General features: G+C 54.3%; 7 protein-coding genes across 7 annotated transcripts; 4 read left to right on the forward strand and 3 right to left on the reverse strand.

Moving 5' to 3' along the window:
- Positions 1 to 1,338: 1,338 nt before the first annotated feature.
- Positions 1,339 to 3,239, reverse strand: BU26DRAFT_600892 (AAA-domain-containing protein; the record flags this gene model as incomplete). The annotated part of the gene is made up of 3 exons (XM_033835212.1): positions 1,339 to 2,255; positions 2,333 to 2,982; positions 3,053 to 3,239. 3 exons carry the CDS (start codon positions 3,237 to 3,239, stop codon positions 1,497 to 1,499), a joined length of 1,596 nt encoding a protein of 531 aa, XP_033690381.1. The 3' UTR covers positions 1,339 to 1,496.
- A 214-nt stretch (positions 3,240 to 3,453) lies between these two features.
- On the forward strand, positions 3,454 to 10,044 carry BU26DRAFT_417847 (DUF221-domain-containing protein; the record flags this gene model as incomplete). The annotated part of the gene is made up of 8 exons (XM_033823221.1): positions 3,454 to 3,582; positions 3,633 to 3,797; positions 3,856 to 5,062; positions 5,110 to 5,442; positions 5,493 to 6,020; positions 6,474 to 7,470; positions 7,579 to 9,256; positions 9,442 to 10,044. The coding sequence occupies 8 exons, from the start codon at positions 3,454 to 3,456 to the stop codon at positions 10,042 to 10,044; spliced, it is 5,640 nt and encodes a 1,879-aa protein (XP_033690382.1).
- A 443-nt stretch (positions 10,045 to 10,487) lies between these two features.
- BU26DRAFT_417888 (uncharacterized protein) lies at positions 10,488 to 11,213 on the forward strand (the record flags this gene model as incomplete). The annotated part of the gene is made up of 2 exons (XM_033823225.1): positions 10,488 to 10,882; positions 10,931 to 11,213. 2 exons carry the CDS (start codon positions 10,488 to 10,490, stop codon positions 11,211 to 11,213), a joined length of 678 nt encoding a protein of 225 aa, XP_033690383.1.
- An 837-nt stretch (positions 11,214 to 12,050) lies between these two features.
- Positions 12,051 to 16,788, forward strand: BU26DRAFT_448763 (uncharacterized protein). Its single transcript, XM_033824691.1, has 3 exons — positions 12,051 to 12,333; positions 12,384 to 15,596; positions 15,648 to 16,788. Exons 1-3 carry the CDS (start codon positions 12,076 to 12,078, stop codon positions 16,590 to 16,592), a joined length of 4,416 nt encoding a protein of 1,471 aa, XP_033690384.1. The 5' UTR covers positions 12,051 to 12,075; the 3' UTR covers positions 16,593 to 16,788.
- A 1,316-nt stretch (positions 16,789 to 18,104) lies between these two features.
- BU26DRAFT_559987 (MFS general substrate transporter) lies at positions 18,105 to 20,058 on the forward strand (the record flags this gene model as incomplete). The annotated part of the gene is made up of 4 exons (XM_033832759.1): positions 18,105 to 18,404; positions 18,479 to 18,858; positions 18,930 to 19,363; positions 19,415 to 20,058. 4 exons carry the CDS (start codon positions 18,105 to 18,107, stop codon positions 20,056 to 20,058), a joined length of 1,758 nt encoding a protein of 585 aa, XP_033690385.1.
- Positions 20,059 to 21,211: 1,153 nt separating this feature from the next.
- On the reverse strand, positions 21,212 to 24,221 carry BU26DRAFT_500959 (HET-domain-containing protein; the record flags this gene model as incomplete). Its single annotated transcript, XM_033826540.1, has 2 exons — positions 21,212 to 23,724; positions 23,780 to 24,221. 2 exons carry the CDS (start codon positions 24,219 to 24,221, stop codon positions 21,212 to 21,214), a joined length of 2,955 nt encoding a protein of 984 aa, XP_033690386.1.
- Positions 24,222 to 25,273: 1,052 nt separating this feature from the next.
- BU26DRAFT_417173 (glycerol-3-phosphate dehydrogenase-like protein) lies at positions 25,274 to 26,577 on the reverse strand (the record flags this gene model as incomplete). Its single annotated transcript, XM_033823188.1, has 2 exons — positions 25,274 to 26,453; positions 26,519 to 26,577. 2 exons carry the CDS (start codon positions 26,575 to 26,577, stop codon positions 25,274 to 25,276), a joined length of 1,239 nt encoding a protein of 412 aa, XP_033690387.1.
- Between the last annotated feature and the right edge of the window lie 424 nt (positions 26,578 to 27,001).

Genomic DNA, 27,001 nt, shown 5'->3' on the forward strand with positions numbered 1-27,001 from the left:
AGCGGAGCGATTGCCGGTCGAGTGGCTGTGTTAGCTGGCTTCGGCGTGGGAGTGATGGTCCATCCCGTGTGCACGACGCCCGGGCAGCAACACTCGGAGAGATGTGGTGCGCAGCGCAGCGAGGACTACTCGTAGAGTGCGGGGACGAAGAAGAGTGCAGAAACGTACCCGTTGACGGCGGGAGGGTGAACAAGGCTGCCCAGCAAAGATCGGCCGCTCTTGGCTGCGCCAAGTCAAGGAGTCGAGGCCTGGGGTTCAAGGCGACTTCCTACGGGAGGCGCTTGGTGGGACTGCAGAGATACAAACGGGAGGGCCGTTTGAGCAGCAATTTGGGGTATCAGTCGATAGGTACCGCGCTTGTGCGTGGGCTTCTCATCAAGGACGGAAGAGCATGCGAAGGACATCAAGAGCGGAGGGGAAGGGATGGAGGGCGAGTGCACGACAGCAGAACCTGACCTCCCGCTGGAAATAGGCGCGCCAAAGAGCAGTGTGTGGGCTATCCTCATGGAGGAAGCGTGGAAGCAGCCCTTGAGCGTCCATGCATCCGGGGCTGTCCACTCACGTTACAAAAGCCCACTCTTCCCGAAGCGCCGGCGACCTGGGAAGACAGCGGCGAAACAAGCTCGTCCCCACCTCCTCGAGGCACATCCGCCTGAGGGACGACTTGGCTCGCGCATCCCACAATCTGGCCTCAATAATCAGCCCTCACTCCTAGTTGACAGCGTCTGCAGTCTCTGGTGCGGACCCGACAAACTGACTGCACCACAACCAACGTCGACGTGTCCCGGTGATTACTCTACCAGAGCACCGATCCGACGCGGTCTCGACCCACATCGCCGAGCGAGCCGTTTGGCAGGCAACAAATAGAGTTGCGCCATGACACAAGCCCAAGCCCGCAGTCAAGCATTCGCCAAGCAGGCTTACAATGCTTGTCTCTGCTTCCTCTCCCCGCACCGTAACCGATCTTGTAGCGCGGCTGGCACGACATCTGACACCATGCGTGCCCAGGTGGTCCATGGAATGCCCCATAGTCCCCCCCAGAGGTGAGGCATCATCGAAGCTACCTGTGTGAGCTGAACACCGCCATTGCTCCTCCGAGGCGTTGTTTTATTCACGAGACCTCTTTCAGACATCATGCTGCCATGGTCGGCCGTAGAAGCCGTACGACAGCCAAGGGTAGATGTCTATGCAGCGCGGAATAAGGGCGAGTCGGCATAGCCGCGTCAGTCCGCTATCATTCTAGGCGGCAGGGTTCGACACAACGGTTCTAGTCAAAGAACAGAGCGCGAGATTTGCGAGCAAGAGCAATAATCGGGGTGTGACTCCATTGTATCTGATCGGATAAGAGCGACGTTGAGTGGCAAGCCAGGGAGCAGACGGAAAATCAAATACATGCCCTACATAGTTTTGCCGTACCGTAGCATCGAACTGCCACTACATCGATCCAGACATTATAAGCGCTGGCAGAGCAGCAGTCGAACCCAATATTTTCATAATCATTCAGCAGCCTTAGCATTTTCTCTGACCTCTTGCATGAGCCGCTCGATCTCCTCATCGTCCATATCTGACTCTTCCTCGTCTCCGCCCTGTTGATCTGCCCTGTCCTGGCTCACTTTGGTTCGCGTTTGCGGAGCATCGCACTTTTTTCTGTCGCCAGTCTCTTCCCGCACGACGTTTCCAAGAGTTTCGAGATACTCGCGCAAGTCACACGGCAGATTGGCGGTATACTTGAAGAGCGCCAGAGTCACAAGTCCTCGTAGGTTCCGGGCAGAGAAGCCTCTACCTAAGCCTGCGATGCGCTCCAATTCCGAGGCAGCTGTCACGGTTCCAGCGGGCCAATGGAAAGTCGCCCACGTCATAGGCGGAATATGTAACACGTGCTGCGAATCGGGTGGGTCGCCCCCTGATGTCTGACCTGGAAGCGGCCTGATCGGCACTTGTGGGATTGTGGTGGGCGCTCCTTCGCTAAAGATTTCGGCTCCCCATAGAGCCTCACTGCTTTGACGGCCGTGGTTAGGGGCTTCGCCAAATATGAGAGTGCCAGCAGAGATGAGCCCGTTGTCGATGTACTCATTGATCTGTGAGCGCAGAATCTCGTACCCCGCTTCAACTAATGGGGCTCCGACAAATTGCTTATAGCGACATCGATCCACGAAAGCAGGATCCACATTAGTGATGAAGTTCGTTGTGGCAATGAAGACCACGTTCGTTCGCTTCTGCATTTGATCGAGGCCTTGCAGAAGTTCGTTCACTGACTGAAGCCATGTTAACCACAAAGCCACGCAGAAGTGTCTACCAATGGCATTTCCTGCTTGTGGAAAATAGTACTCACCCGCACGGCGTCGCCGACATCCTTGCTGGACGCATTCTCACGAGAACACGCCAGAGACTCCACTTCATCGAAGATGACGATGATCAGTTGCGAATCATCAGAAGAACGATCCAGAATAGATTCGAAAAGCTTCCCAACTTGCTTGCCGCTCTCGCCAAAGTACCGACTGAGCAGCGCATGAGAATTGATATGGAGTAGATTCGATGTGTCGTAGACGTGGGATAGTCTGATCGAGAGCTTTTGAGCCAGTGCTTCAGCAAGGCTCGTCTTACCGGATCCGGGCGGACCAAAAAGTAGAAGACTGTTCTGCCATGCTTGAAACGCTTGCTGCAGGTGGACTTCCTTGCGCAGTAAAATCACTCGGGAAATCGTACGAAGGGCGTATTCTCCGATTGGCTCCTGGTATACAAGCGCCTCCCAGAGGCCTTGGAAAGATTCGTGGGGGAGTCGGGTGACGCTGAACTGCTGAGAGGCATCGTCTCCTTCATCAAGCGTGGGGCGCTCTTCACCGTGACCTGAATGCAGAGCGTATAAGGAAATTTCCAGGTCGTTATGCGCAAGAAGGTGGGAAATACAATCTCTAGATGTAGCCGGCGTTGAATGGCCTGTAACTTGTAGGCTCTGAATCAATCTTGCGCACTTGAAAGTCCCTATGTAGCCATGAGTTCCGAGAGCAACGATGAGAGTGGTAATAATATTTTGTCAGGTCAGTGAACGCACGCAGATCCAGCTGCTGTCCGACTTCCAGCTGAGCAAAATGCCGTCGGATCCACTGCTCCAACATCATTCTGAGTTGGTCTTTTTTGGAGGTGAATAACTCGTTAGTTAGCTGCGCTTCCATGAAGATCGACGGCTTCTTTAGGAGCGCAGGGGCCTTTCGGATTCCTTGGCCGGTATCCTGCGCCATGCAGAGAGGGTAATTTTTGTGGCTGTTGAACCGGTGCGGATGAACGTTGGAAGGTTAATGTGGTGCGGATGGAGGCACCCCGGCCTGCAATTTCTCCGGCGCTAGCGCGTGCTTAGTCAGAGGCACATCGATCCGTGAGCAGCTCATCGCCATTCTCCTCCACATGTGTTATACAGTATCTTGCGACGTCTGATGAAGCCGCTACTACTCAGCGATGAAAGATGATAACAGAACCTGCAAAGCGGGCCAAGGCGATCTCTGGGGCACTTCGAACCCCAGAGACACCCGGATCCAGATCTATATTTCTGCCGCGCTCGGCCTCATCGCTCTCCTGGCCTTCTGCGTCCGTCCCTCTGCACCTACGAGTAGCGTAGCCTGCTGACAGCCTCGCAGTTCCTCCGTCCGCGATGGAAAGGCCTGTATGCCGCGCGCAAGAAGCAAAGCAGCCGAGCGACCGCACTGCCAGAGCTCCCCGACAGCTTCCTCGGCTGGATCATTCCCCTATGGCGCATAACGGAGGAGCAGGTGCTGGCGTCGGCGGGCTTGGATGCATATGTAGTATGTCTATCTTCTGGAATGTCTCCTACATGCATGACGCACGCTGACCGCTGACCAGTACCTGGCCTTCTACAAAATGGCTATCAAATTCCTCCTCATAGCGCTCTTCTTCTCCCTCGCGGTCATCAAGCCAGTGCACGACACCCATAAAGAGAAAGATGGAAAAATTATCGATCCCGACAATCCCGACAATCCCGACGGTTCCTCCATTGCACCTCGCTCGACGTGGGCGACCATGACCGCCGACTACGAATACTACACCGATTATCTTTGGATGTACCTGGTGTTCGCCTATCTATTCACAGCACTAGTGCTATACTTGATCGTGTCTCAGACACGGAAGATCATAGAGGTCCGGCAGGAATACCTAGGCAGTCAAACTACAATTACCGATCGCACCATCCGGCTCTCTGGCATCCCGTTGGAGCTGAGGTCTGAAGAGAAGATCAAGGAGATCATCGAGGGCCTCCAGATCGGCAAGGTAGAAAGCGTGACGCTGTGTAAGAACTGGAAAGAGTTGGATGACCGTCTGGCACAGCGAGAGGCTGTGCTGCGAAAGCTCGAGGAGGCATGGACGGTTTACCTGGGCAAGAGAAAGGTAGAGCGAAGTCTGGAAACATTGCCGGTAGTCCAGCCCCGGCCGCCCGGACCAGAAGTGCGATACGATGACGAAGAGGGAGAATCCAGTCAACTCCTCAACGACACCGACCGAGACCCGGACTACGTCCTTCCGTATGCCCAGCAGCGACCTATGGCCAAGCTATGGCATGGTCGCTTTAAGCTTCGATTCAAAAATGTGGACGCCATCAATTACTACGAGGAGAAGCTGCGGAGACTCGACAATGACATCAAACTTCTACGGAAGAAAGACTTCGAGCCGACACCATTAGCATTCGTGACAATGGATAGCGTTGCAACGGCACAGATGGCAATTCAGGCTGTATTGGATCCTTCGCCGCTGCAACTTCTAGCAAACAGCAGCCCAGCGCCACCCGATGTTGTTTGGTCGAACACCTACCTTCCACGTGGCAAGAGGATGTTACGAGCTTGGTCCATCACCGCCTTCATCGGGGTCCTTAGCGTCTTCTGGACATTCTTATTGGTACCGATCGCTGGGGCCTTGAACACATGCGCTATTCATGAGGTGTTTCCCGGACTGGCCGACACATTGGACTCTCACGAAGTCTTACAATCTCTCGTGAACACTCAGCTGCCCACGCTCGCTATAACGTTGCTCAATGTTTTGGTGCCCTTCTTCTATGATTGTAAGCGCTGTGGATGCTTTATAGGTCCTAGCTAATAAATACGCCAGGGCTAGCCAATCAGCAAGGCATGATATCACAAGGCGACGTGGAGCTCTCATTGATCTCCAAAAACTTCTTCTTTACCTTCTTCAACTTCTTTTTCGTCTTCACCATCCTCGGAACCGGGTCTGGGCTCTTGGCCACCATTGAACGGTTTGGAGAGCAGTTTACGGATGCTTCGACGATCGCATATACCCTCGCCAAGTCGCTAGCAAAGCTGCTAGGCTTTTACACAAACTTCATCATCTTGCAAGGCTTTGGTCTGTTTCCACTTCGCCTCATGGAAATTGGCGCTCTCACATTGTACCTCATTAATTTGATTGGAGCCAAGACTCCCAGAGGTATATTCGGCCCAGCAGATTCTTTGGAAATGGCTAACACGAGCGTATAGATTATGCGGAACTGGTCCAACCTCCTGTTTTCAGCTATGGATTCTTTCTGCCGCAGACTCTCCTCATCTTCATCATCTGTCTCGTCTACAGCGTACTGCGCGATTCCTGGCAGGTTTTGCTTAGCGGTCTTGCGTATTTCATGATCGGTCACTTCGTCCACAAATACCAACTGCTGTTCGCAATGGAACACCGTCAGCATTCCACAGGCAAGGGTTGGATGATGATGTGCGATCGGGTCATCGTTGGCACGGTGCTTTTCCAAATCACACTCGCCGGTCAGCTAGCCCTCAGGAAGGCCTTCAAGCGAGCTGTTCTCATAGCGCCCCTTGTGATTTGCACGTTATGGTTTGCCTATGTCTATGGGCGGACCTATCGGCCGCTTATGAAGTTCATTGCCTTAAGGAGTCTTCGACGTTCGGATCACTCAGATCTTGGCCGGGATATTCAGGAAGAGGCATTCACCCTTGATCACCCGGATGGAAATGGAAGCCTTGGACGGCAGACGCTGGATGAAGCCCGAGAGAGCGGTCTGCGTTTTGAGAATCCCAGCCTAATAATGCCGTAAGCACCCAACTCCCATCATTATCCGCCAACAACTAACGATTGGACTAAAGTCTGGATGATATCTGGGTCATCAATAAGCGCACTAGATCCGAAAACATCGTAGAACGGGTGCTGAACGTCATGTAAAGCACCAAGGAGAAGCCGTCAATTGGCGCCTTCCCTTGTTACATAATCTACAAAGCTCCTTCTTGTGTATCTTTTCGAGCTGTGCCTTCTTGTGTTTCGTAGTGGTACCTCCTTTTAGTTTAACTCGCTCTATACCCATCCGGCGATATTGTATTTACCTTTTCCCTTTTTCATGGCGAGCTGCTGCATGCGTTCCTCTGTACATCTTTTTCTTTCAATACTACTCCGCCAACAGTACTAGTCCGCGCAAACTTCATCTTATCTCCACGGTCCTTCAACTGCATACCAAGGCTGGTCGAGTCGCTTCGACGTCACGTCGCCTTGCTCCACTCGTTCTTCCAGAAAGCTATCATTTTCTCCCATTGCACCTCCGACCGGGGGCGTCGCAACAACGTCTTCCCAGATCTACCTCTCTCGGGGAGTAGCAGGGACGCAATCTGCACCAGCTCTTCCTTTGCTTGACCGCCAGCTCCCGCCGGTCACATCGTACTTTGAGTCACCGCACCACCATTCACTATCCCTAGGCCCATCAACAACCCGGTCTGTCGTCGAAAGAATGTCGTACGCTTCCGAACCATCAACTCGGGCGGACATGGCTTCCACGTGCCCCAATAATGCGCCCGCAGAAGCCAGACCCTTTACATCCAGATCCAGTGCTCCATCAGGCAGCGTAGTGGTGAGTCCCGCAGCTTCGACCAAAAGATCTGAAGTCCTCCGTCACGTCTTCCCCCTCCAGTCACGCGGTACATCTACAAGCCGAAAATCCACGCCCCGCGAGATGAGCCCCGAGCCCCGCAGATATCTACTGTCGTCGACCCGACTATCAAAGCGCGTTGCTTTCCACAGGGCCATTACTTCGTTCTTCAACAATAGCCCAGCGCGAACATCACACACAGAGAGCCGCAAAGGACGATCAAGTGCATCCAGTATTCTCTCTAGGGCAAATTCAAGCTCCATCTACGGCTCGCGGCCGAGCTTGGAAGTCGTATCGCCTGGCGCGTTTCTGTTCAGTGGCCCAAGCTTAAGATCACACTCCGGTTCTATGAGCAACTCTACCTCACAGCTACCGAGTCCCACGGAGAACGGCAGTGAGGGTTACTCGCTTCGCCGGGTACATTCAGACTCCTTTTCTTTCGATAATGACAGTTTTCTGGAAGATGGGATCCTAGAGCCTCTCATCGGGCACGGCATCGTCCGAAGTATGTCTGACGTCTTGCTCGGTATCAGCACGCCAATCGAAGAACTGCACTCTCCCCTACTTAGGGATGTCCCAGAGGATGTCATTTCGTTGCTAGAAGACCCGCCGCAGCCCAAGCCCAAGCCCCCTTTCCTCGACGCCAATCTCGCCGTTAGTCTTGTGCCATACTTAGACTTCCACTCGTGGAAAGCGCTGAGACTCACATCTCAATCATGGCGTTCGGCGGTTGACAGCGTCGCACCTCTGAGACTGCCTCCTTCTTACCGAGTACCTAACGAGATCCTCCAGCAAATCTTTTACTACCTCGGCCCGAAGGATTTCAACGCCGTTCGGCATACATGCCGAAATTGGATGCGAGCCAGCTTGAATAAAAGCTTGCTTGCAGCCATGCTAGAGAGAGGTGGATGGTGGAGTAGTGCGGAGCGAGACCTACGACAAAGGGAGCATGGGTCGATTGACGATCCATCCACCAATATTGCGAGCGATGAGTGGTTCCTTAGCCGCCGCCTATCGCGAGAGTGTGCGTTATCCTTCGCTTCGACTAGCAATGGTAGAGCTCACAAGGCGATCGTGGAGGTTTCGGACACGGACTTCACCGACCTAGCTAATGGTCATTCCGAATCGAATGGCGCACGCAGCGGCGGCCTCATATTCACGACAAGCATCTGTGGGCAATACACGCTCGTTGCCCGCGATACGCTGATCTACATTTACGACCTCCGAGGCGGAGCTCTAGAGCCCGTGACCAGTGTCACCTGTCCTAGAAGAGTCTTGTCGGTGAGTATGGACGCCTCCTCGGGTAGACACGCGGTTGCCGCTCTTCTCGAAGGCAGAATGGGTATGGTGTGCGAACTCCGGTACGGGCGCCGATTAGGAAGTGACAGTCCGGTCGAAATACACGTTGAGACTCACGGGGTCCCGCACCGAACCACGACAAGGACCTCTATTATTACAAGCGGTGCGAGCGATTTTGAGGCTGGTGTAAATGTTGCAGATCACCGAACGCCATTACGATATCACGGCCAATCAGTCCCTGAAGCGCTAGACCAGACCGCGTTCGAATCGGTTGATGTTCAATCCAATTACCAGGCCGTCCGTTTACGAGATGTCAACAATGAGCGTACGCATATGCGGAACCACATTAACCCGACTTGGAATCTTAGCCTTCGAGGAATACGTCAATGCTGTGCGTCAACGGCCGACTCACATCCTGCCGGATCCTGTGGTGGCAGCATCCCGGTCGAGAGCGGCACCTCCACCTTCTATCGCCACCTATGCTCTGAGGACGATCCCCCACGCAGTGTTTCGATATGTCCTCAACGTCGTTGCGTCGCTTTTGGCTGCTCAGCGGGTATCGAACTGCACTGGATTGATGCTCTCACGGGCCAGAGCTTGAGTCGCTGGTTTCCGCTTACAGCACCGTCGGATTATCTGTTCTTCTTGTCTCCTCGTCCAGGTTTCGAATCTGCGAAAAAGTTACGTCTCATCTCTAGCGCTGCGCATCCTGACGATCGGCCCGCGCTTTGCCGCAAGTTCTTTCTCGGTCGACCGACCATCAGCTCGTTCTGGGGTTCTTTCGGTTTCGAGAACAATTCGCGACGGGGCGGATTATCGACCTGCGATCATTACCGCGCAGTCCCTCTCAGTGATGGCCACCATGTCCTTTTCATCGATCCTCGGACGGGAAGGCTTTTCATGGGCTGCGATGCGCCCCTTGGTGGACCTACAAAGCTTCTACGCAAAATTATGTTCGTCCCACCTCCGGAAGGTAGCCAAGTACCACGCCTATACACTGCTGCCTTTGATATGACGTGGGGTGCACGAGTCGCCGTAGCCTTTGGCGACACGATTATGCTCTACAGTGTACCACCCGACGTCTGCAACCTATCAAGAATGGTACGTAGGAGACACTCCATGTCTTAGCTTTCAACTGCGGAAAGCTCCTCCTGAAGGCCCTCAGCGGATAGAGACCTAAGACACGCTAACCTCCGCAGGAACAAAAGGCCGAGACATAGGACGTCTACAGTGCGCCGCCATTCTGCAACGAAGGTCGCACCAAGGACCACTGGCTGAACTGGTGGGACGAGCCTTATTCCTACAACCGATGGGGAGACAATCCCGTCTGGCCGATCGCGCTTCGCGGAACTGAGGTCGATATGCTTCACGGACTCTGCGAATTGGCTGTTCACACCAGGCCTGACATCACCATTTGGGCCTTCACGCTTAATTCCCGGTGCAAGACATGGCAATTGCGTAACCACGCGGATCCCCTGCATCGATCCCGGCGCTACGTCTGCCGCAGCGGTTTAGTCCACGATGCATATACAGTCGATGAAGATGGGGACGTCATGATGGCCGATGCTCCACCGCCGTCGCCTCCCCTGAAGTCCCCCCCGCTGAGCGATGACGAGGAGGAATTCCAGGAGGAGCCGGAGCGCTCAGTGGGCTTTGACGGCCACTCCTCGCAGCTTCTAGTAAATCGAATTCCGAGGGCACTCAGCATTGAGAATGACGAATGGGTGGACTTCCTAGACGTGAGAGGCTGCGATGCGTATTACGATGGGAATGGGGACGTGCTGCTGTTCCCTCTGGATGCTGATGGGGTGGAGTGGGAGGTTGAGTTTGTGGAAGAGGCGGCTGCTGGAGCATTCATGGGCGTGTGAATGGTGGAGTGATACATGATACCTGTTGCCCTTTGCTATTCCTATTACCCTGTTTTGCGTAGTTATCCTCTTCTGCTCTGTCTAGGACCTCGTTCTCCAGATCAAGACATCAGACTAGAAGACAGATCGTATCTTCGCTCACACTTCTCTACGCACTACCTTCAGCTCACAAGCAGATATTGAAATTGTTCTTACATTGCGAATACCTTCTGCAGTGTGAAGTATGAATTCTGCTAGCGAAACGCGTGGTCACGTGAACAAAATGCACGGGCCGCGAACCATCGCCTTGGCATTTCGCTCTTGATGTTGGAGCTCCGACGGTGACCTTAAAGCTTCGGCAGCCGCTCTCTGACGCGCACCCACAACAACCGGAAAGCCTGCGACTTTTCCACAACGAAATGGACGCCAAAAAGCCAACCGATGCTGGTAATGTTGAGACTGGTATGCCTGCCGACCTCTCCAGCTTCAACACCGCGGACCTCATAAAGACACCGCACAACAGCCGCCTCTACCAGGAGAACCAAAATCTAAAGAAGCACGTCAACGACCTCATCGACTACCAACTTGCGCACCCGAGAAATCCGAAGCCGGTCACGCGTGAGGAAATTGACAATGACAAGAAAGTTAAACTTGAGATCCACAAGAGGGAGAAGCTCATTCGATCGCAACTGTCCGTCATCAAGACGCTATATCGCCAGAGTGTCCTGAAGGTTCGAGAGGAGAAGGCAAAAACGGCTGATGATAGGGCTGTCAACGACGCTCTGATCCTTGGGCTTCACAATCTCAAGTATGAGGAGCAGTCGCTGCGATCAGAGATTGCGGCTGCGGAGAACTACGAGTGGGTACTTCCTTAAGGATCGCTTTGCTCTACTAACACTGCGCGCAGCCACAAATATACCAAACTCCCTCTCATCCCCGTCGAAGATTTCCTCGAGCAGTTTCCCGAACACGAAGACGCTTCCGACCACGACCTCATGATCGCCCGCATCGAGCACGAACACCGCGAGCGCGTTAAGCTCGAAGATCGCCGCCAAGAGAAACTCAAACAGAAACAGAAGCTTATTTCTGAGGTGAAAAAGGGCAAAGACGAGCTTACCAAGCTTGACAGCATGGTGGAGAAGTTCGTTGAGGCGGCCGAGCCAATTAAGAAGATGCTTGCGACTGAGTAGGAGTCTGGTCTTGCCCTTTCTATCATTCTCCATGTCACCTTTTAGAGAACAAGGTTGTGGGTCTGATGGACTAAAGCAGGAAATCTCGAAAAGAGGACGCCGCGGAAGAAAACGAAAAGGGCGAAGATGAACCCTGCGGAGAAGGATTCGATAGCTATCCAATCGGAGGCGACCATCAACGGGGCATCCAAATGACTGTGGGCGACATTTACGCCTTCTGGGTCTAGTTACCGTTGGCGAGGCTAACGAGGGTCAATACCAGGCTGTCTAGTGGCAGAGAGAAAGTGAGTGCTGGATTCTGCGAGTGCATTCAGCGATATCTCAAGGGACACGGGCGAGCGAACAAGGCTGCAGGAGGAGTTCGCGACTTGATCAAGTTGCTGGACGAGTAGCATAGGGGTACTTTAGTAGTGCTCTATTAGTGCTTGATTCTCAAGACGCCAAATTCCGGAATGATCTCACTGTGCCCCTGAGTGACTCATGTGAGACCAGACCCCAGGATGGAAGTCTACGTCGCAACGCAGAGATCAAGTCAAGGATTCGGAAGGACAATTGCATATGAGCGATCTCACTCATACTTCTCGAGGATTGGACACAGAGTATTATGATATTTTGGGTTGTAGACCATGGTTCCTTCGGTTCTGCCCACCCCATCAACATCGCGATGATGTACCCTTGTGTTGTAGAGACAACCTCGAACCTTGGAAACTAGTCTACCACGAGTGATGCCAGCTGCCTGCGGCGGGGCACGCTAGTGAGCTTATCGCCCAATCTTAGCGCCTTGGCGGTGCCATCAGACTTCCGCGTCGCGGAACGCCTCCATCCAACTTCTTTACACTTTCCTCCCACCACCGCGCACGCCATGGCAGCGATTTCCGGGGCCGCAGACATAGTTACCGCTTACGCTCGCGGCTCTGGGGCCCCAAGGCAGCCCGCCGGCTCTTCGACGACTTTGGAGGACGCCCTGAAGCTTTTCGGAACCGATGCTACAGAGGGGAACACATCGGGAGGGGCGCAAAAAAAGCGAAAGCTGAATAATGGCCGTCGCCTGGAATTACAGCCTGTAGGAGTGTTTGACGAGGAGCAGAGTGTTGTTCTTGTGACTATACAGCTAGATCTCGTAAGTGCTTCCTCCAAGTAGATTACGCCGCTCTGACTGACGCCTCGAAGAAGCTCCCTGTAGATCAAGGCGCGCCGCCGAGCGTACCGGACGAGTCGCGTAAGTCTCTACTACTGTCGCTAGAATCGTTTTCTCGAAACCGCGCAAATCAATTCACCATCTCTGTATGGGATACCGCTTCCACGACCGGATTAGACACCGTTGCCACCTGCACTCCCAAGTTACTTGACTCGATCGCACCACACCTTGAGATTGCTGCAACGCTTTCTACAACAAAGGAAGGGAAGAAGAGGTCTAACAAATCTCGGGTTCCCTTCAGCCGGTGCGTTCTTACACCACCGGCAGTCGGTCTGCACACCTTTCGGGTAGCGGTTGAGATTCGGTGGCTCGTAGGAGTGTCAGTGGTGGAGCGACAGGGTCTTAGGAGTGCTATCAGAAATGACCTGGACCTCCTCGCAAAGTATCTTCCGGACGATTCGAGAGAAGCCAGGACACCATGGGCGCTCTCCGACTTCTACGACGCCGTTCATATGCCCGGAACCAATTCTACCGTTTCGCCCCGCATTCAACATAGCCTAATGGAGACCGCACTATACCCCTTCCAACAGAGAGCCGTAGACTGGTTATTGCGGCGTGAGGGAGTTGCATTTTCAGGATCTGGAGAACTCATTCCAGTCCCAGATTTCTCGTCAGTCTCTGCGCCCGTATCATTCAGGCCTACGCAGGACGCTGCAGGCAAGCCTTGTTATGTCAGCCACTTACGCGGCATGGTCATCTCTGATCTGAGAAAAGTTGGCGATGCATCGGGATTGCCCCGAGGAGGCATATTAGCTGAGGAGATGGGCCTAGGGAAAACGGTAGAACTGATCGCACTCATATGTCACCACAAACGGAAAATTCCTGCTGGCGATATTTACGATACGTATACGGGAGCCTCTGTCACGCCTTCCGGTGCCACACTCATCATCAGCCCTCCGTCGATCCTCGAGCAGTGGAAGAACGAAATCAACACCCATGCGCCAGAGCTGAAGGTGTTGCATTATAAGGGGCTGCCTCCGCCGTCTGCCCCCAAGAAAGAACATGCAGAGACTACCCTCGAGAATTTGTTGCAGTTCGACGTTGTGCTGACAACGTACAATGTCCTATCCAAAGAGATCCACTTCGCTACACCCCCTCCTGATCGCGCCCTGCGTAACGAAAGGCAATACGAGCGTCGTAAAAGCCCGCTGGTCGAAATTTCATGGTGGAGAGTGTGTCTTGATGAAGCACAGATGGTGGAAAGTGGTGTGAGCCAGGCCGCTACTGTTGCCCGCATTATACCCCGCTGTAATGCTTGGGCTGTATCCGGTACACCACTGCGAAAGGATGTACAAGATCTGCGCGGTCTTCTCATATTTTTGCGCTACGAACCCTTTGCTGGATCCAAATCGGTATGGGATCGTCTCGATAAGCCTTCGTTCCGAACCATCTTCAATCGCATCGCTCTGCGCCATACCAAGGATAAGATTCGCGAAGAGCTACGCCTCCCCCCGCAGAAGCGTGTCGTCATCACCGTTCCGTTCACTGCTATTGAAGAGCAAAACTATTCAGAAATGATCCGCCAAATGTGCGATGCTTGCTGGCTTTCCACTGAAGGAGTCCCTCTTCGCGACGACAGAGAAGCCGATCACCCCGAAGTCATTGAGCGAATGCGCGAATGGCTCATTAGGCTGCGCCAGACGTGTCTGCATGCGCACGTAGGCAAGCGAAACAGGAAGGCTTTGGGTGCGAAAAATGGTCCCCTCCGCACTGTGCACGAAGTGCTCGAAGTCATGATTGACCAGAACGATACGCTTCTGAAGTCCGAAGCGCGAGAGATCATCCTCCTTCGCACCAAACTTGGTCATATTAAGGCCAACGCCAAGGACGTTGAAAACAGAAGCGAGACTGCTCTTCCCGACTATCAAAAAGCTCTTGAAGAAGCTCAAAGCTATGTTAAGAGCTGTAGGGAGGAGCTGTCCCTTGAGAAAGAGAAGGCTGGCGCGACATCTGCAACTCCTGCTGCTCTTACTGAGCGCGACGGGCAGGATTCCGCCGACGAAGACGACAGAGAAGGTGATAACGTGGGCCAAGTATCTGTTGCTCGCAAAACTCTTCGCTCGTTCCTAGAGCTGGAACATGCATGCTATTTCTTCATCGGGACGGTTCACTTTCAGTTGAAGTCGAATGAGAACCTGACGAAACCGGACTCGGAGGATTTCCATCGGCTAGAGAAACTCGAGGTTGAATGGTACGACAAGGCCAAGCAAATCCGTCGAGAGCTTCTCAAAGAATCCCAAAACCGGGCCCAACGCCAGATGAAGAAGATCAGTCAGAAGAAGCCGTTCCATCAACTTCCTCACATAGACGAGCTTCCGGATCTTGGTGGTATTGAGAGTCGAAAGATTTTGGAGATGATGGACAATATTACCGAAGTTCTTAATGCACAGACAGAGCAGCTCCAAAAATGGCGCTCTAAGATCGTGGACATCCTGCTCGCCCCGCTTGTCGATGAAGATGAAGAGAAAGAGACCACTGGCGATGAATACGAAGATTCCACCAAGGCACAAGACGAGCTTTACATCTACATCATGGCTCTTCGAACGCTAGTGGCGAACCGAAATGCTGCCGTGAACGGGCTAGAGGACGTTCTCGTTGAGCATGAGCTGAAAGAAGCAGAAAAGAATGCGCGAGAACAAAAAGGACATGCGCCGGAGCTGGTGCTCGACGTCGTACAAACCTGTAAGAAGCTCAAGCCGAACGCCGGACACGGATCACTGAAAGGGGTCGTCTCGGGTGCACGTTCTCTGATCACCCGGCTTCAATGGGCGGCTGATGGAGGAGACACGCGAAGTGCAACCGAGCTAGCTATCGCCGAGAAACACTCCGCACGCATACAAGCAATTGCTTCCGAACAAGCTAAGGCTTTCTTGGAGTTGGAGAAGGAGCAGGAAATGTTCCGCGCCACGATGAACCAACGTTTGGAGTTCTACCGCCAGCTTCAGCATATTTCCGATACTGTGGCTCCATGGAGGGAGGAGCTAGATGACGTTCTCGACTTTGTCGAGTATGAACGGCATATGATCTCCATGGAGCTTAAGGAGAAGGCATTGGCGAGTTTGAGGACAAAGCACGCGTATCTGACAAACCTTCGGCGCGAAACCCAGCAAGAGGACTTGAAGCACGAATGTATAATATGCCAGGACGAGTTCGAAATCGGCGTCTTGACTTCGTGTGGGCACAAGGTAGGTTCTCATCGAACTACTGTTTCCGTCTTCAGCTGACCATCTTTCAAGTACTGCAAGCACTGCATCAATCAATGGTGGCACGCGCATCGCACATGCCCGCTATGCAAACAGAAGTTGTCCCACCGCGATTTCAAAGATATCAGTTTCCGACCGGTTGCAATTGCAACGGAAGAAGAGACGCCTGGCATAGCAAGTCCATCTCAGCCTTCGACTCCGTCTTCGGCCAATACGTCCATCTATTCCGACATCAGCGATACGACGATGAAAGAGATCAAAATGATTGACCTTGACGGCTCGTACGGTACCAAGGTCGACATGATCGCGCGACATCTACTCTGGATTCGGAATAACGACCCTGGTGCTAAGTCAATCATCTTTTCTCAGTTCGGCGATTTCCTCGAAGTGCTGCGAGAAGCGTTTAGAAAGTGGAAGATCGGCGCCAGCGCTATCCGAGATAAGGATGGGATCCATAAGTTCAGGACCGACCCTGCAGTGGAGTGCTTCTTATTGGACGCAAAGTCAGATTCTTCCGGTCTCAACTTGGTCAACGCGACCTACGTCTTCCTTTGCGAGCCACTTATCAACCCCGCTATCGAACTGCAGGCCATTGCTCGAGTGCACCGAATCGGTCAGCAGCGTCCGACGGCCGTGTTCATGTATCTAGTTAGCGATACGGTGGAGGAGGCGATCTACGACATTTCAGTGTCCCGTCGTCTGGAGCACATCGGGCGCGGCTTGCGGTCTGGTTCCGCGACGCCTGCGTTGCAAGAGAAGACGCTCGATGCAGCGAATTCGATGGAGATGGAAGCGGCACCGCTCAAGCAGCTTCTACGGAAGAAGGGAGAGGGAGAGATCGTGCCGGTGGACGACCTGTGGAGCTGTCTGTTTGGTAAGGCACGGAAGCAGCAGAGGGCGGTGTTGGACCAAGAAGTTGGGAGACACCTGCGTGCAGAGGCAGCAGAGAGGAGGATTATTGAGGCTGCGTCTGGTTGATGAGTATTGGGGGCAACGGTCGGCGTTGATATGAGGGCCCATATGTGATTGTGCTTTGGCAGACTGGTTATTGGACGTTATGGCTTGCGTATACCCCTGGGGATGTTTAATTAGACGCCAGATAGACCGAACTGGTACATGTACTGTGTAGCCCAAGCTGAACCGGATTCCCGCCTTAGGCGAGGTTCGGAATTACCACCCAGCTCTCTGACGTGAAAAAAACTCAGAAGCCATGTGCCAAACGCCTCACACGGGGTTCCCTTTTGGCTGAGTCACCACGTGTCGTCGGGCGCTTGTGGACGTTGGTTAGATGCTAACGATGCTTCTGGAAGCTCTTTGCGGTAGGTGGCTTGGAACTGTGCGCAAGATCACGGCGGAGGAGTGGTGATGTAATGATGCAGTCCAGCAATCATATATACAATTTTCCAGGAAATACGATAGTTGCCACGTTGGACTTTGGCTCGTCAGTCTTCTTCTTGTTGTTATTGTTGTTTTTTTCGCTGCTCGGAATTCGGTGGTCGGATGCCTTTCTGTCTCCGACCCGACGAGTACGAGATGCCAAGCAGCACCATTCACGCCCTGGTTCCTTTCCAAGCTTCGTCGCACCAGGCAGCATAAATCGAAAGATCAGATACAGTGTCAGGCGTTTGACGTGCATAATGAAAAACACGCCGCGCGGCGCGACTCCTACGGACGAAATGTCTGTCGCAGGTAAAATCCTTAACGGCGGGCTAACTGCAGCCGACACGAGGGCCAGGGACACAAGATCCAGACCGCCCCGGCTTTGTGGTGATCTCTGCGGGTGGGCGCCGCCGAGCGTTTGGGAGCACGAATGATTGACCGCTTGATTATGGCCATCCACACACATGGAAACTTTTGTAAAAGGGTGCAACATGTCGCCGTCCGGTCACTGCTTGTAGATGCTCGGGCAGTGTCAGCTGCATGCGGTACGACGCGCCAGTGACGCGCACAAGATGGAAGAGTCATCGGCCATCATCTGAACTCAGACATGCGAGGTGACCGCCAGGCAACCATGCGCCAGAAAAGCGTCCTCGGGCTTCTTGGCCTTCCACGGACGAAATGTGCAGCCGAGCTGTAGCCCGCAAGAGGCAAGGCGCCGCCCGTCAAGCGCACCCTTGCGGGCTCTTGCGTTTCTCGGGAAGCGGATGGCTTTAGTTACCGAAAGGCCGATATCAAACAAAGCGTGCAGACCGCTCCTAATTCAACCGATGATGCCTGGACTAGAAGGTGCGGCGCCTCAGCCCTGCCTCCGTGTCCGTCAAAAAGCGGACTCCACAAGCTTGGGCGGACCACCGTATATGTAGCGGCCTTGCCCTCCCCTGAGGCTGTTCGCTGCTAGGTATTTTTGTTCCTTCACCCTCATACAGCCTTGCTTTTTCGATAGCGTTCGCTCCGCTCTTTCTCTCGACACCATTGTCCCTTCCCTTCACGACCTCGCCAAAGAACTCCTCCATGAGCGAACAGAAAGAAATGAGCCTGCGCCCGGTCAGCATGGCAGACTCAGAATCCACCGTTGCCCACAGCAAAGAACCATCCTTCCTCGAGAAGAAAGAACCGGCCGAAAGCGTCATGCCCTCTACAGCGCCGTCAATGCGCGAACCATCCGCCGAACCGTCAGCACTAGAAGAGAAAGAAGCGAAGGTCCAACCGGACGACAAAGCCGCAGAGCAGAAATCCACAGCCAGCGCATCCGACGACGACGATGACGACGATGATTTCGAATACCCCAAGGCGTGGAGGCTCGCAGTCATCACGCTTGCGCTGTGTCTGTCCGTCTTCTGCATGGCGTTGGTGCGTCGATCCCTTGTGGTGTCGGTGTCTCACACCGACAATTCGCAAGCATGGATATCTAATTACTAAAACAGGACAACACCATCATCGCTACTGCCATCCCCCGCATAACAGATCAATTCAAAGCCCTAAACGACGTCGGCTGGTACGGATCCAGCTACCTCCTCACCACCTGTGCGACCCAGCTTATCTACGGCAAATTCTACACCTTCTACTCCATCAAATGGGTCTACATATCCGCGCTCTTCATCTTCGAGATCGGATCGCTGGTCTGCGGTGTCGCGCCGAACTCTACAGCTCTGATCATTGGACGAGCTGTGGCGGGTGTAGGAGCGGCGGGTATCTTCAGCGGAGCGATTCTCATTGTTGCGAGCTCGGTACCGCTGAGACAACGCCCGACGTACATGGGTGTGATTGGCGGCATGTACGGCATCGCGAGTGTGGCCGGCCCGCTGTAAGCACCTAATTTTTGTTTCCCACGCTTAAGTTATTCCCGCGCGAACGTATGCTGACGGTGTTTCATAGCATGGGTGGCGCCTTCACAGACCACTTGAGCTGGAGGTGGTGCTTCTACATCAACTTGCCCTTTGGAGCTGTTACCGCCGCTTTCATCATTCCGTTCTTCGAGGTCAAGCGCCGTGGTGTTAAGTTGGATCTTCCGTGGAAGCAGCAGGTTGCGAAGTTCGATCTGCACGGGACGGCGCTCTTCCTGCCGGCTATCGTCTGCTTGCTTCTTGCGCTTCAGTGGGGAGGCAGCAAGTATGAGTGGAAGAGTGGCCGCATCATCGCCCTTCTCGTCATTTTTGCCGTACTTGCCACCGGCTTCGTTGTCATTCAGTGGTGGAAGCAGGAGGATGCTACCGTTCCTCCCCGTGTCTTCGCCAACCGGAATGTCTGGGGCTCTGCTTGGTTCGGTGCCATGCTCGGAGCCTCTTTCTTCGTTCTCGTCTACTATCTCCGTAAGTTCCCCTTTCCCCGCAGAGCCAGATTAGACATCTAACACTACGAAGCTATCTGGTTCCAAGCCATCAAAGGCGTCTCCGCCACAAAATCCGGGATAATGAACCTCCCGGCTATCTTGGGCCTGGTCATCATCTCCATGCTCTGTGGCGGTCTCGTGACCGCCATCGGCTACTACACGCCCTTCATGCTGATCTCCTCGGTCCTCATGGCCATCGGTGCCGGCCTGCTCTCGACCTTCGAAACCGACACCAACCACTCCAAATGGATCGGATACCAGTTCATCTTCGGCGCTGGCGTTGGCTTCGGCATGCAACAAACGCTTGTTGCCGTGCAAACCGCGCTGCCCAAGGCCGACGTTGCCATCGGAACCGCTATAATGATGTTCAGCCAGACCCTCGGCGGTGCGCTGTTCATCTCCGTCGGTCAGAACGTGTTTACGAATCAGCTGATCAAGAACTTGCAAACGGTGGTGCCCGGTCTGAATCCCGCCATCGTGCTCCAGGTCGGCGCGACGGAGCTCAAGAACCAGATTGAGGAGAGATTTCTGAGCGGCGTGCTGGTTGCGTACAATCAGACGCTGACGCAGACGTTTTATGTTAGTGTGGCCGCGGCCGCGATGTCAATCCTTGGCGCCGTGTTCGTTGAGTGGAAGTCGATGAAGGGGAAGCAGATACAGATGGCTGCTGCTTGAGCACGACATTCATCTCTACCCGACACTCATTGCTGCTTCGACTCACCCAAGCTTTTGCGACTACTCGATTTTTGGATACCCATCACGGCCACGTTCTGCTTCCGAGCCGAATTTCTGGATTTTTCTTTGCTATATTATACGGTATTTTAATACGCATCTGCAGCATACTAGCGCGGCGTTGTCGACTCGGAGGATACATTTCATTTTGCTTTCGCACATAGAAGAATTGATAGACAGCCTGCTCTTAGGCGGGCCCTCGGCAGGGTTGTAGGATATGTACATACACGCGCGGACGCTTTGCATGGCGTAGCGAATCTTCTCTCTAAAAGGTTGGTGGTTATTATTCGATGAGGGATAGGGAAGTTGTTGGATGAATGAGGATACGTTGAACGGTGGATGATTGTGTTCTCTATTGGTCGAATTGTGGTGTGGTCCAAATATGTCCTTTTATCGACCTTCACTGCGAAAATCTCGACATCCTCCTAGTTCTATACTCGCCGATGGACTGCCGTTGCAGAGCAGACGCTTGAACCACAGTCTACACACCCTTCGGATCCAACAATTGCACTTCACCCGCTTTTCACTAGAATACTATGCGAAGGCATGCGTTGCTCCATCAGTGTCTGTCCGTATCCAAAGTACCGCAAGTGCATCCCAAGATAATCTGACCGTCAGATCGCCAGCGGACAACAGGCGGACCAGTATCTTCGACCCTTGACGTAAACATTACGTGACAGGATACCGGTAGGGAGGAAGATTTGATGGAGTGAGTTGGGCAGAATTCGTAGACCCGGACGAAATGCTGCGGCAACGGTCTTTTGGCGCTTGAGACGGCGTAGCGGGTTGGGCGAGACGCCGCTTTCCGTGAACCCCTGGCGTCTGTAAGGGCATACAATGTCTATCTAGCTATGCACTTGCGAGTGGATCTTGGATAAGTCAGTGTACTAGGTATGGTTTGGGAGCTGTGGTAGAGTTGTCACAACGACCTGGCCTTAGTGGGACTCACCTATCTACGAGTCTCGGAGCTGTATAGCAGATGCAGGGTCGAGCTTCGGGAAGTTTAACGCTCAACTACTGTGTATGCTGTTCGATATCCATGCTTTATACGTTAGAGCCCCAGTCCTCAAGCCTACTCTCCTCAAGCCTCCAACATTCATCCCAGCACCACCTCTTTCTCCACCGGCTCCGCCTCCATAAACGCAGCAACATGCACCCTTCCCACAGCCACGCGGTACGCAATCCCCCCAACCCACTCAACCATCAACACATTAAACAAACCCCACGGCGTAACCGCATCATACAAGCGCTCATCAAACCCCGCTTTCTCATTAACATGCTGCTCCTGCTCCTGCTCCGTATCCCCATCTCCATGTGCACGCCACTGCTGCTCATCCCTCATCATATACGCCATCGAGTACACATGTCCTAGCTCCCAAATAGGCGTCGAGTGCAGCAGCTCCCTGCCCACCCGCGGATCCGCATTCGTGCTCGCGCGCGAGACGACAATGAATTCCTTCCTGCCCTCTAGATAGCGCTCTTTGAAGCGCGGATCCAGCGTCGTCGCAGGGTCCGGCACGTACACGTACCCGGCGGCGAAGCCGCGGGCGTCGAGCAGCCGCACCTGCAGCACGTCGTGCAGGTAGTCGTGCTTTTCTTTGCGCTTGCGGAGGCGCCCTTCGAGGCGGAAGTGCGCGGAGAGCGTGTGCAGGTGCAGCAGGTGAGAATCGGCGGCGCAGAGGGCGTAGCTGCGGCCGTGGAGCCCGGGGTCCAGGACGGGATGGAGCCACCGGTGCGCTTCGGATTGCTCGTCGATGTAGCTCCATCCATCCTCGGGGTCGAGACGCCATCTGCTGCTGAGACAGAGATGTAGATTCGCGAACTGCGGGCCGCCCATGCGGTAGGTTTCGCCTGTGAACCACAGGTCATCGTCTTCATCGGAGGAGACGTCCACGGCCATATCCTTAAAAAGCAGGGGAGAGCCCCATTCAGACATGGGAAACGAGCGCTCAATGAGCCACGGATACGCCGCCTGACCGACCCAGCCGAGCCAGCTCCAGCTGGGAAACAAGGGCCTCCGCGTCTCTAGATCCACTCTCCTCTTACTGCTCCCAAGCGGAACCCAAAGCAATCCCGCACACAGCTCCGTATCCGGAATCCCCCACAAGAAGCTGCCTCGAAACAAGCCATCAATCTCGTTAAACACGCCCGTGATGGCCTTCTCAGCATCCGTCTGCATCGTCAGATCGCGCGCCGTGTAGTCAGCGACAATAAACGCATAGATATCCATATTGGAGTTGCGCGCAATCTTAGAAACAAGCAGCTCGTGCTCCGTCTTGAAGAAATACATGCCGCGGTGCGGCGTGCCCGGCTTCCAGCCCACGTGCCGGCAGTTCTCGTCCTCGGACGTGATGGTGTGCCAGCACCACCAGCGCACGCACGAGTCGGTGACTAGTAGCTTGCGCTGCGAGAGCACTTTCTCCTGCAGCGTCCAGCCGCGCGTGCTCCATTTGGACGTGTCCGTGGACTCGCTGTCCGGCAGGATGTTCCCGAGGACGAGATCGCCGACGATTTCGGCCGCTTGCCGCGTGGTGCGGGTTCCTGGGTCGATGCCGGGGAGGCCGTAGGAGGCGTCGGTGCCGCAGCATGCGCAGATGGTCAGGATGCTGTGGCGGTAGATGTTGCCCATCTCCGCGATCTGGGCGCCTTTGTCCGTGGCGTCGTCTTGCAGGATGCAGAGTGCGTCGACCCAGAGATAGCGCTCGCCTATACTCCGCACGAGCTTGATGGAGTCGCGGATGGTCCTCGGAATCCGGGTGAGGAGCGCGCGGAGGCCGCCTGGGGTGCGAAACTGCGGTTCTAGTGGGCGCTGTAGAAGTAGCTGGTTGGTTTTTCCCCAAGTATAGCTGAGCGTCACATAGCGCACTCCGTCGTCCAGATCGACGATGCACATCTGGTCGACGTCGATGGCCCGTACGGTGATATTGTGCTGATACGATGTCTTCCCCCTATCCCTCTCGTCGCAGAGCTGCATCGTCGCACGAATCCACTCGAAGTCAATCTGCTCCGGCGACCTCAAAATGCGCCCAAGATTCGGTTCCGAGCGGTGCAGCGGCCTGAAAGCCATGCTCTGTCGCGGCCTCAGCACAGAAGACCGCTGCTGTTCCAAATCATTAATGTCTTTCGCCGAGCAGATGTACAAAGCAGGATTGTTGAACGTAGTCTCGAAGCGAACAGGGCAGAGGTAGTACATGTCGTTGAGGAGCTCCAAAAACCTCTCTCTCTGCGCCTCCAATCTTTCTTCATCAGAGAGTGTGCGCGGCAGATCCTCGACGGCATCCAGTGCAATAATGCGTGCGACGAGCTTGCAGAAACCGCAGCCGCGGCTGATGAGGGTGCGGAGCGGGCCAAGGACGACGTAGTCTCGTAGAGTTGGCAGGACACTCGTTTCCCGTTGCTTGAAGAGAGCCAGGAAATCGATATGGCGGCAGGTTGCACAGAGATAATGCCGTGAGTCTTCAGGTTGGACAATTGGGCTCTGGATGTACCAGAGGGGCACCATAGATTCGGGTAGATAATCGCATCTACGGTTCATGTTGATCTCGCTGGGTTGGGGAGTTTGCGGTTTCGGGAAAATTGAGCCACAAGCTGGATTGGATTTCGCCAAAGCTATTTCACCCAGTTTGATCAGCCTGAACCTAGAATGTGTATTCAGGGCTTTTACCTGGTGTTCTTGCATTCAATCCATCCTGGGATCGTTCAACTCGGACAAATTTCTGAGGAGCGCCGAGATAAGGACCATCCGACCTTGGTGCCTCGAAAGGGTCACCCGAAATGGGTACTAAGCGTGGAGAGCATCTATCACAAGGATCTTGGTATCGAGTCGTTGCAGGTGGTAATGCATATCTTGGAGCTGACTGTCCATTTCCAGCTGTGTGAGGTCTTGGCTGGCCTTGGTGCGGCTGGAGTGAGAGGTCCTCGAACCTATTGGGAGGAATTCTTCCAGGAGCTGGAAATACAATAATGCGCTGTGGGCCTTCTGAAGTCGGCGGCCTATAGGAGACAACCTGTACTGGCGCTCCTTGCGGAAGGGGGAACCGCGCGGGATGAGGCGATGCAAATGCAGGTGGTGAGTCGCGAGTCTGACCAAATGGCTGGGTTCGCATAGTAATCGGTTGACCTGGATATGCAGTCTGTACTGGAATTCCGGAATCCTGTCTTCCCATTATCGCGAACCCCTGGTGTTGAGGGGGTCTTTGTTGAAGCCTAGCTGGACCCGTAGGTGTTAGCCGGTACTCCATTCTCCCGTCCCCAACCTGATTGATAGTTTCTTCCTTCTGCTTTGAAAACAATCCTCGAAACTTTTGACGTAGCGAGCGCCCATGTGGGGCCTCTGTTTCTGGAGACATCTGGTGACACAGAGTACAATGAACGATCTGGAAGACGGCGAATGTATGGGATAGAAGAGGATGTCCTCCCGGAGTGTATCTGTATGCAAGGCAATGGTGGCGGGGAGCGCCATAATGTAGGACTTACCAGGCCCCCAAAAGCCCCTAGCACAACCTCCCGACCGATCCAAATCAGCGAACGTGCATCGCGAATGTAGAAAACGGCGCCAATCGCAGGACCTAGACCTCGAGCCAGACTTCTAGATCGTCTGTTGCCTTCTGTTGCCTGATCGTCGCCGCACTGCGATCCAATTGGGGTTGCCGCATACGCTGCAAGTTCGTGTGCCACTCTCCTTGGCTGCATCAGGGCTGAAACTAGTGAGATATTGATTTTTCCAATGGATAGGGGGCACCTACGAGTTTATTAGGTAGAGGCTTGAAAGGTGTAGAAAACGTTCGGCGTCCCCGGTAATGGTAGCTCGTCCAAAGCGTCTACTGCAGGTGAAATGCTCAGCGCACAAATTCTGGGTTGCGGCCCATCATCCACCACTCGGACACCAAACGAGTTCACACTGTGCAATTAGCGCGTTCAGCTGATTCGGAATAAAGAACTGGGCAAACGCATGAATGGATGGTTGTATGCTTACTCTGAAAAGTCTGCTACCTAGTCGGCTGATGGGTATTTGCTGCTCCAGGCCACTGCTGCAATACTGGATACTCTCTGCGAGGTGCATCACACATGTAGCATCCTCCGCCGTCGCAGTCTCAATCCACGACGCCTGAGGCGGCCCCGGAAGAGACGCAGGAACGAGCACCGAGCCATATCTCCCTTAAGCCTTGGGCTCAATCAACTCCGGAATATCCTCCGGCCTGACATTCTTCTCCAGGATATTATACACTGCGGTGAACAGCGGGAACTCCTGCTCCAGACCCTGGCTCTTCAAGAAGGTATTCACTTCATACGCCGTACTCGTGCCCTGCAGCTTCTGCCCATTAAGCACCTTCTGCTCGATCTCGAATATGCTCTCCCCACGCTCGATGGCCATCTTGGCGCAGCGGAAGTTACGGCCACCCATACAAGAGGTTACGACGTCGGCGACGCCGCAAGATTCCTCGGTGAAGGTGCTCGTGTGCACGCTGTCCGGGAAGAATTCTTTGCCGAACCTGACCATCTCGAGGATGCCGACGCGCATCACGGCCGCTTTAGCGTTGTCGCCCCAGCCGAGACCGTCAACAAAACCGGCTGCGAGGGCAATGATGTTCTTCAGGGCACCGCCCAGGGATACACCGGCGACGTCGGAGACCATGCGGACGTGGAAGTATGGGCGGTGGAACAGCTTGCGGACGTTCTCGTGAGACAGAGGAGGATACTCGTTTGGAAGCGCCTTGAGACGTGCGGATCGGGCGCTCGGAACGGGCTTGCTTGGGGAGATGAGGTCAACCTGGGAGGCGGTTGGCGAGCCCTTTGGTGTCGGCGCGCGAGAATCCATTGGCGGTGGGTCATATGCTACGGTCGTCTCGGAGTACTTCTCCTGAGCAATTTCGGAAGCAATGTTTGCCCCGGACAGTGCGCCGCAGTAGATGCTCAGAGACATGCCAATGGCCTCGGACATGAGCCTGATACCCTTCTCGCTAACATCCACACCCTTTGTGCAGCATATCGCTCGCGCAAACGGCATGATCTTGCCCACCAACTGATCGCATACTCTCGGAATGAATTGATGCGGCAGCACGAAGATGAGGATTGTAGAGTCCTTGCAAGAATCGACAAGATCAGGGTTGCCAACGACGTTTGACGGAACCGTGATGTTCGGCAGATACTTGACGTTCTCGTGGACGCGGTTGAAGACCTCGGAAAGCTTCTGCGGCTTGTCGTTGCTGGGATCGTAGTGACGGGAGTCCTTCGGAATCGTGACTTCCTCCTCGTATACCCACATCTGCACCGTCTGGTCGAAGAGGTTCGGGTTGGCCTTGACGTTCTCGGCGACGAGCTTCGACATGGTGGTGCCCCTGTGCATCTGTTAGGCCGGGCTCCACCCAACGCATTCGGCAGCTAGAGGCGATGGACGACGTACCAGTTGCCAGAGCCCACAACCGTCACCTTGTGCTTACGCTGAGCCCCCAAGGTCGCCATGGTTCCCCCGCAATTCTGTCTCCGTAAAGTTGTGTATGTCGTGTGTGCAGTGACGTTCGATGATGTCGGACGAGCAAGGGCAGGAACAAGCTGGCGGTGACACGCTCTGAAGCCGGGTGACAGGCGGAGCAGCTGCCGCAGTGCGCCGTGAACAGCCACTTTATATGGTCGCTCGGAATTGTACCTGATGACAGTCAGAAATGTCGGTTTTTGAGCCACGCCGAGGCTGGCAGCTGCAGCATACCTGTATGCGGAAGGCGTGAGAGGGCCGAGGCTTCCCGTGATGCGGCGAGCCCGATGCTTCCAATTGTTGATGGGCGCGGTCGGTGTGAGTCGTGGATGCCTTCGCAGACAGGTGGAAGGCGCAAAGGGAGGGCAGAGGCGGGCACGCGGACAGCAGACAGCAGAATGTTGAGCAGGATAG

Source organism: Trematosphaeria pertusa (genome assembly GCF_010094035.1).
Source record: "Trematosphaeria pertusa strain CBS 122368 unplaced genomic scaffold BU26scaffold_2, whole genome shotgun sequence".
Taxonomy (NCBI): domain Eukaryota; kingdom Fungi; phylum Ascomycota; class Dothideomycetes; order Pleosporales; family Trematosphaeriaceae; genus Trematosphaeria; species Trematosphaeria pertusa.

Excerpts from the sequence above, each read along its gene's own strand:
- BU26DRAFT_448763 (XM_033824691.1), top strand. The coding sequence starts at position 12,076 with ATGGCAGCGATTTCCGGGGCCGCAGACATAGTTACCGCTTACGCTCGC. Across the intron at positions 12,334-12,383 it reads TGACTATACAGCTAGATCTC|AAGCTCCCTGTAGATCAAGG; the intron begins GTAAGTGCTTCC and ends GACGCCTCGAAG. Across the intron at positions 15,597-15,647 it reads TGACTTCGTGTGGGCACAAG|TACTGCAAGCACTGCATCAA; the intron begins GTAGGTTCTCAT and ends CCATCTTTCAAG.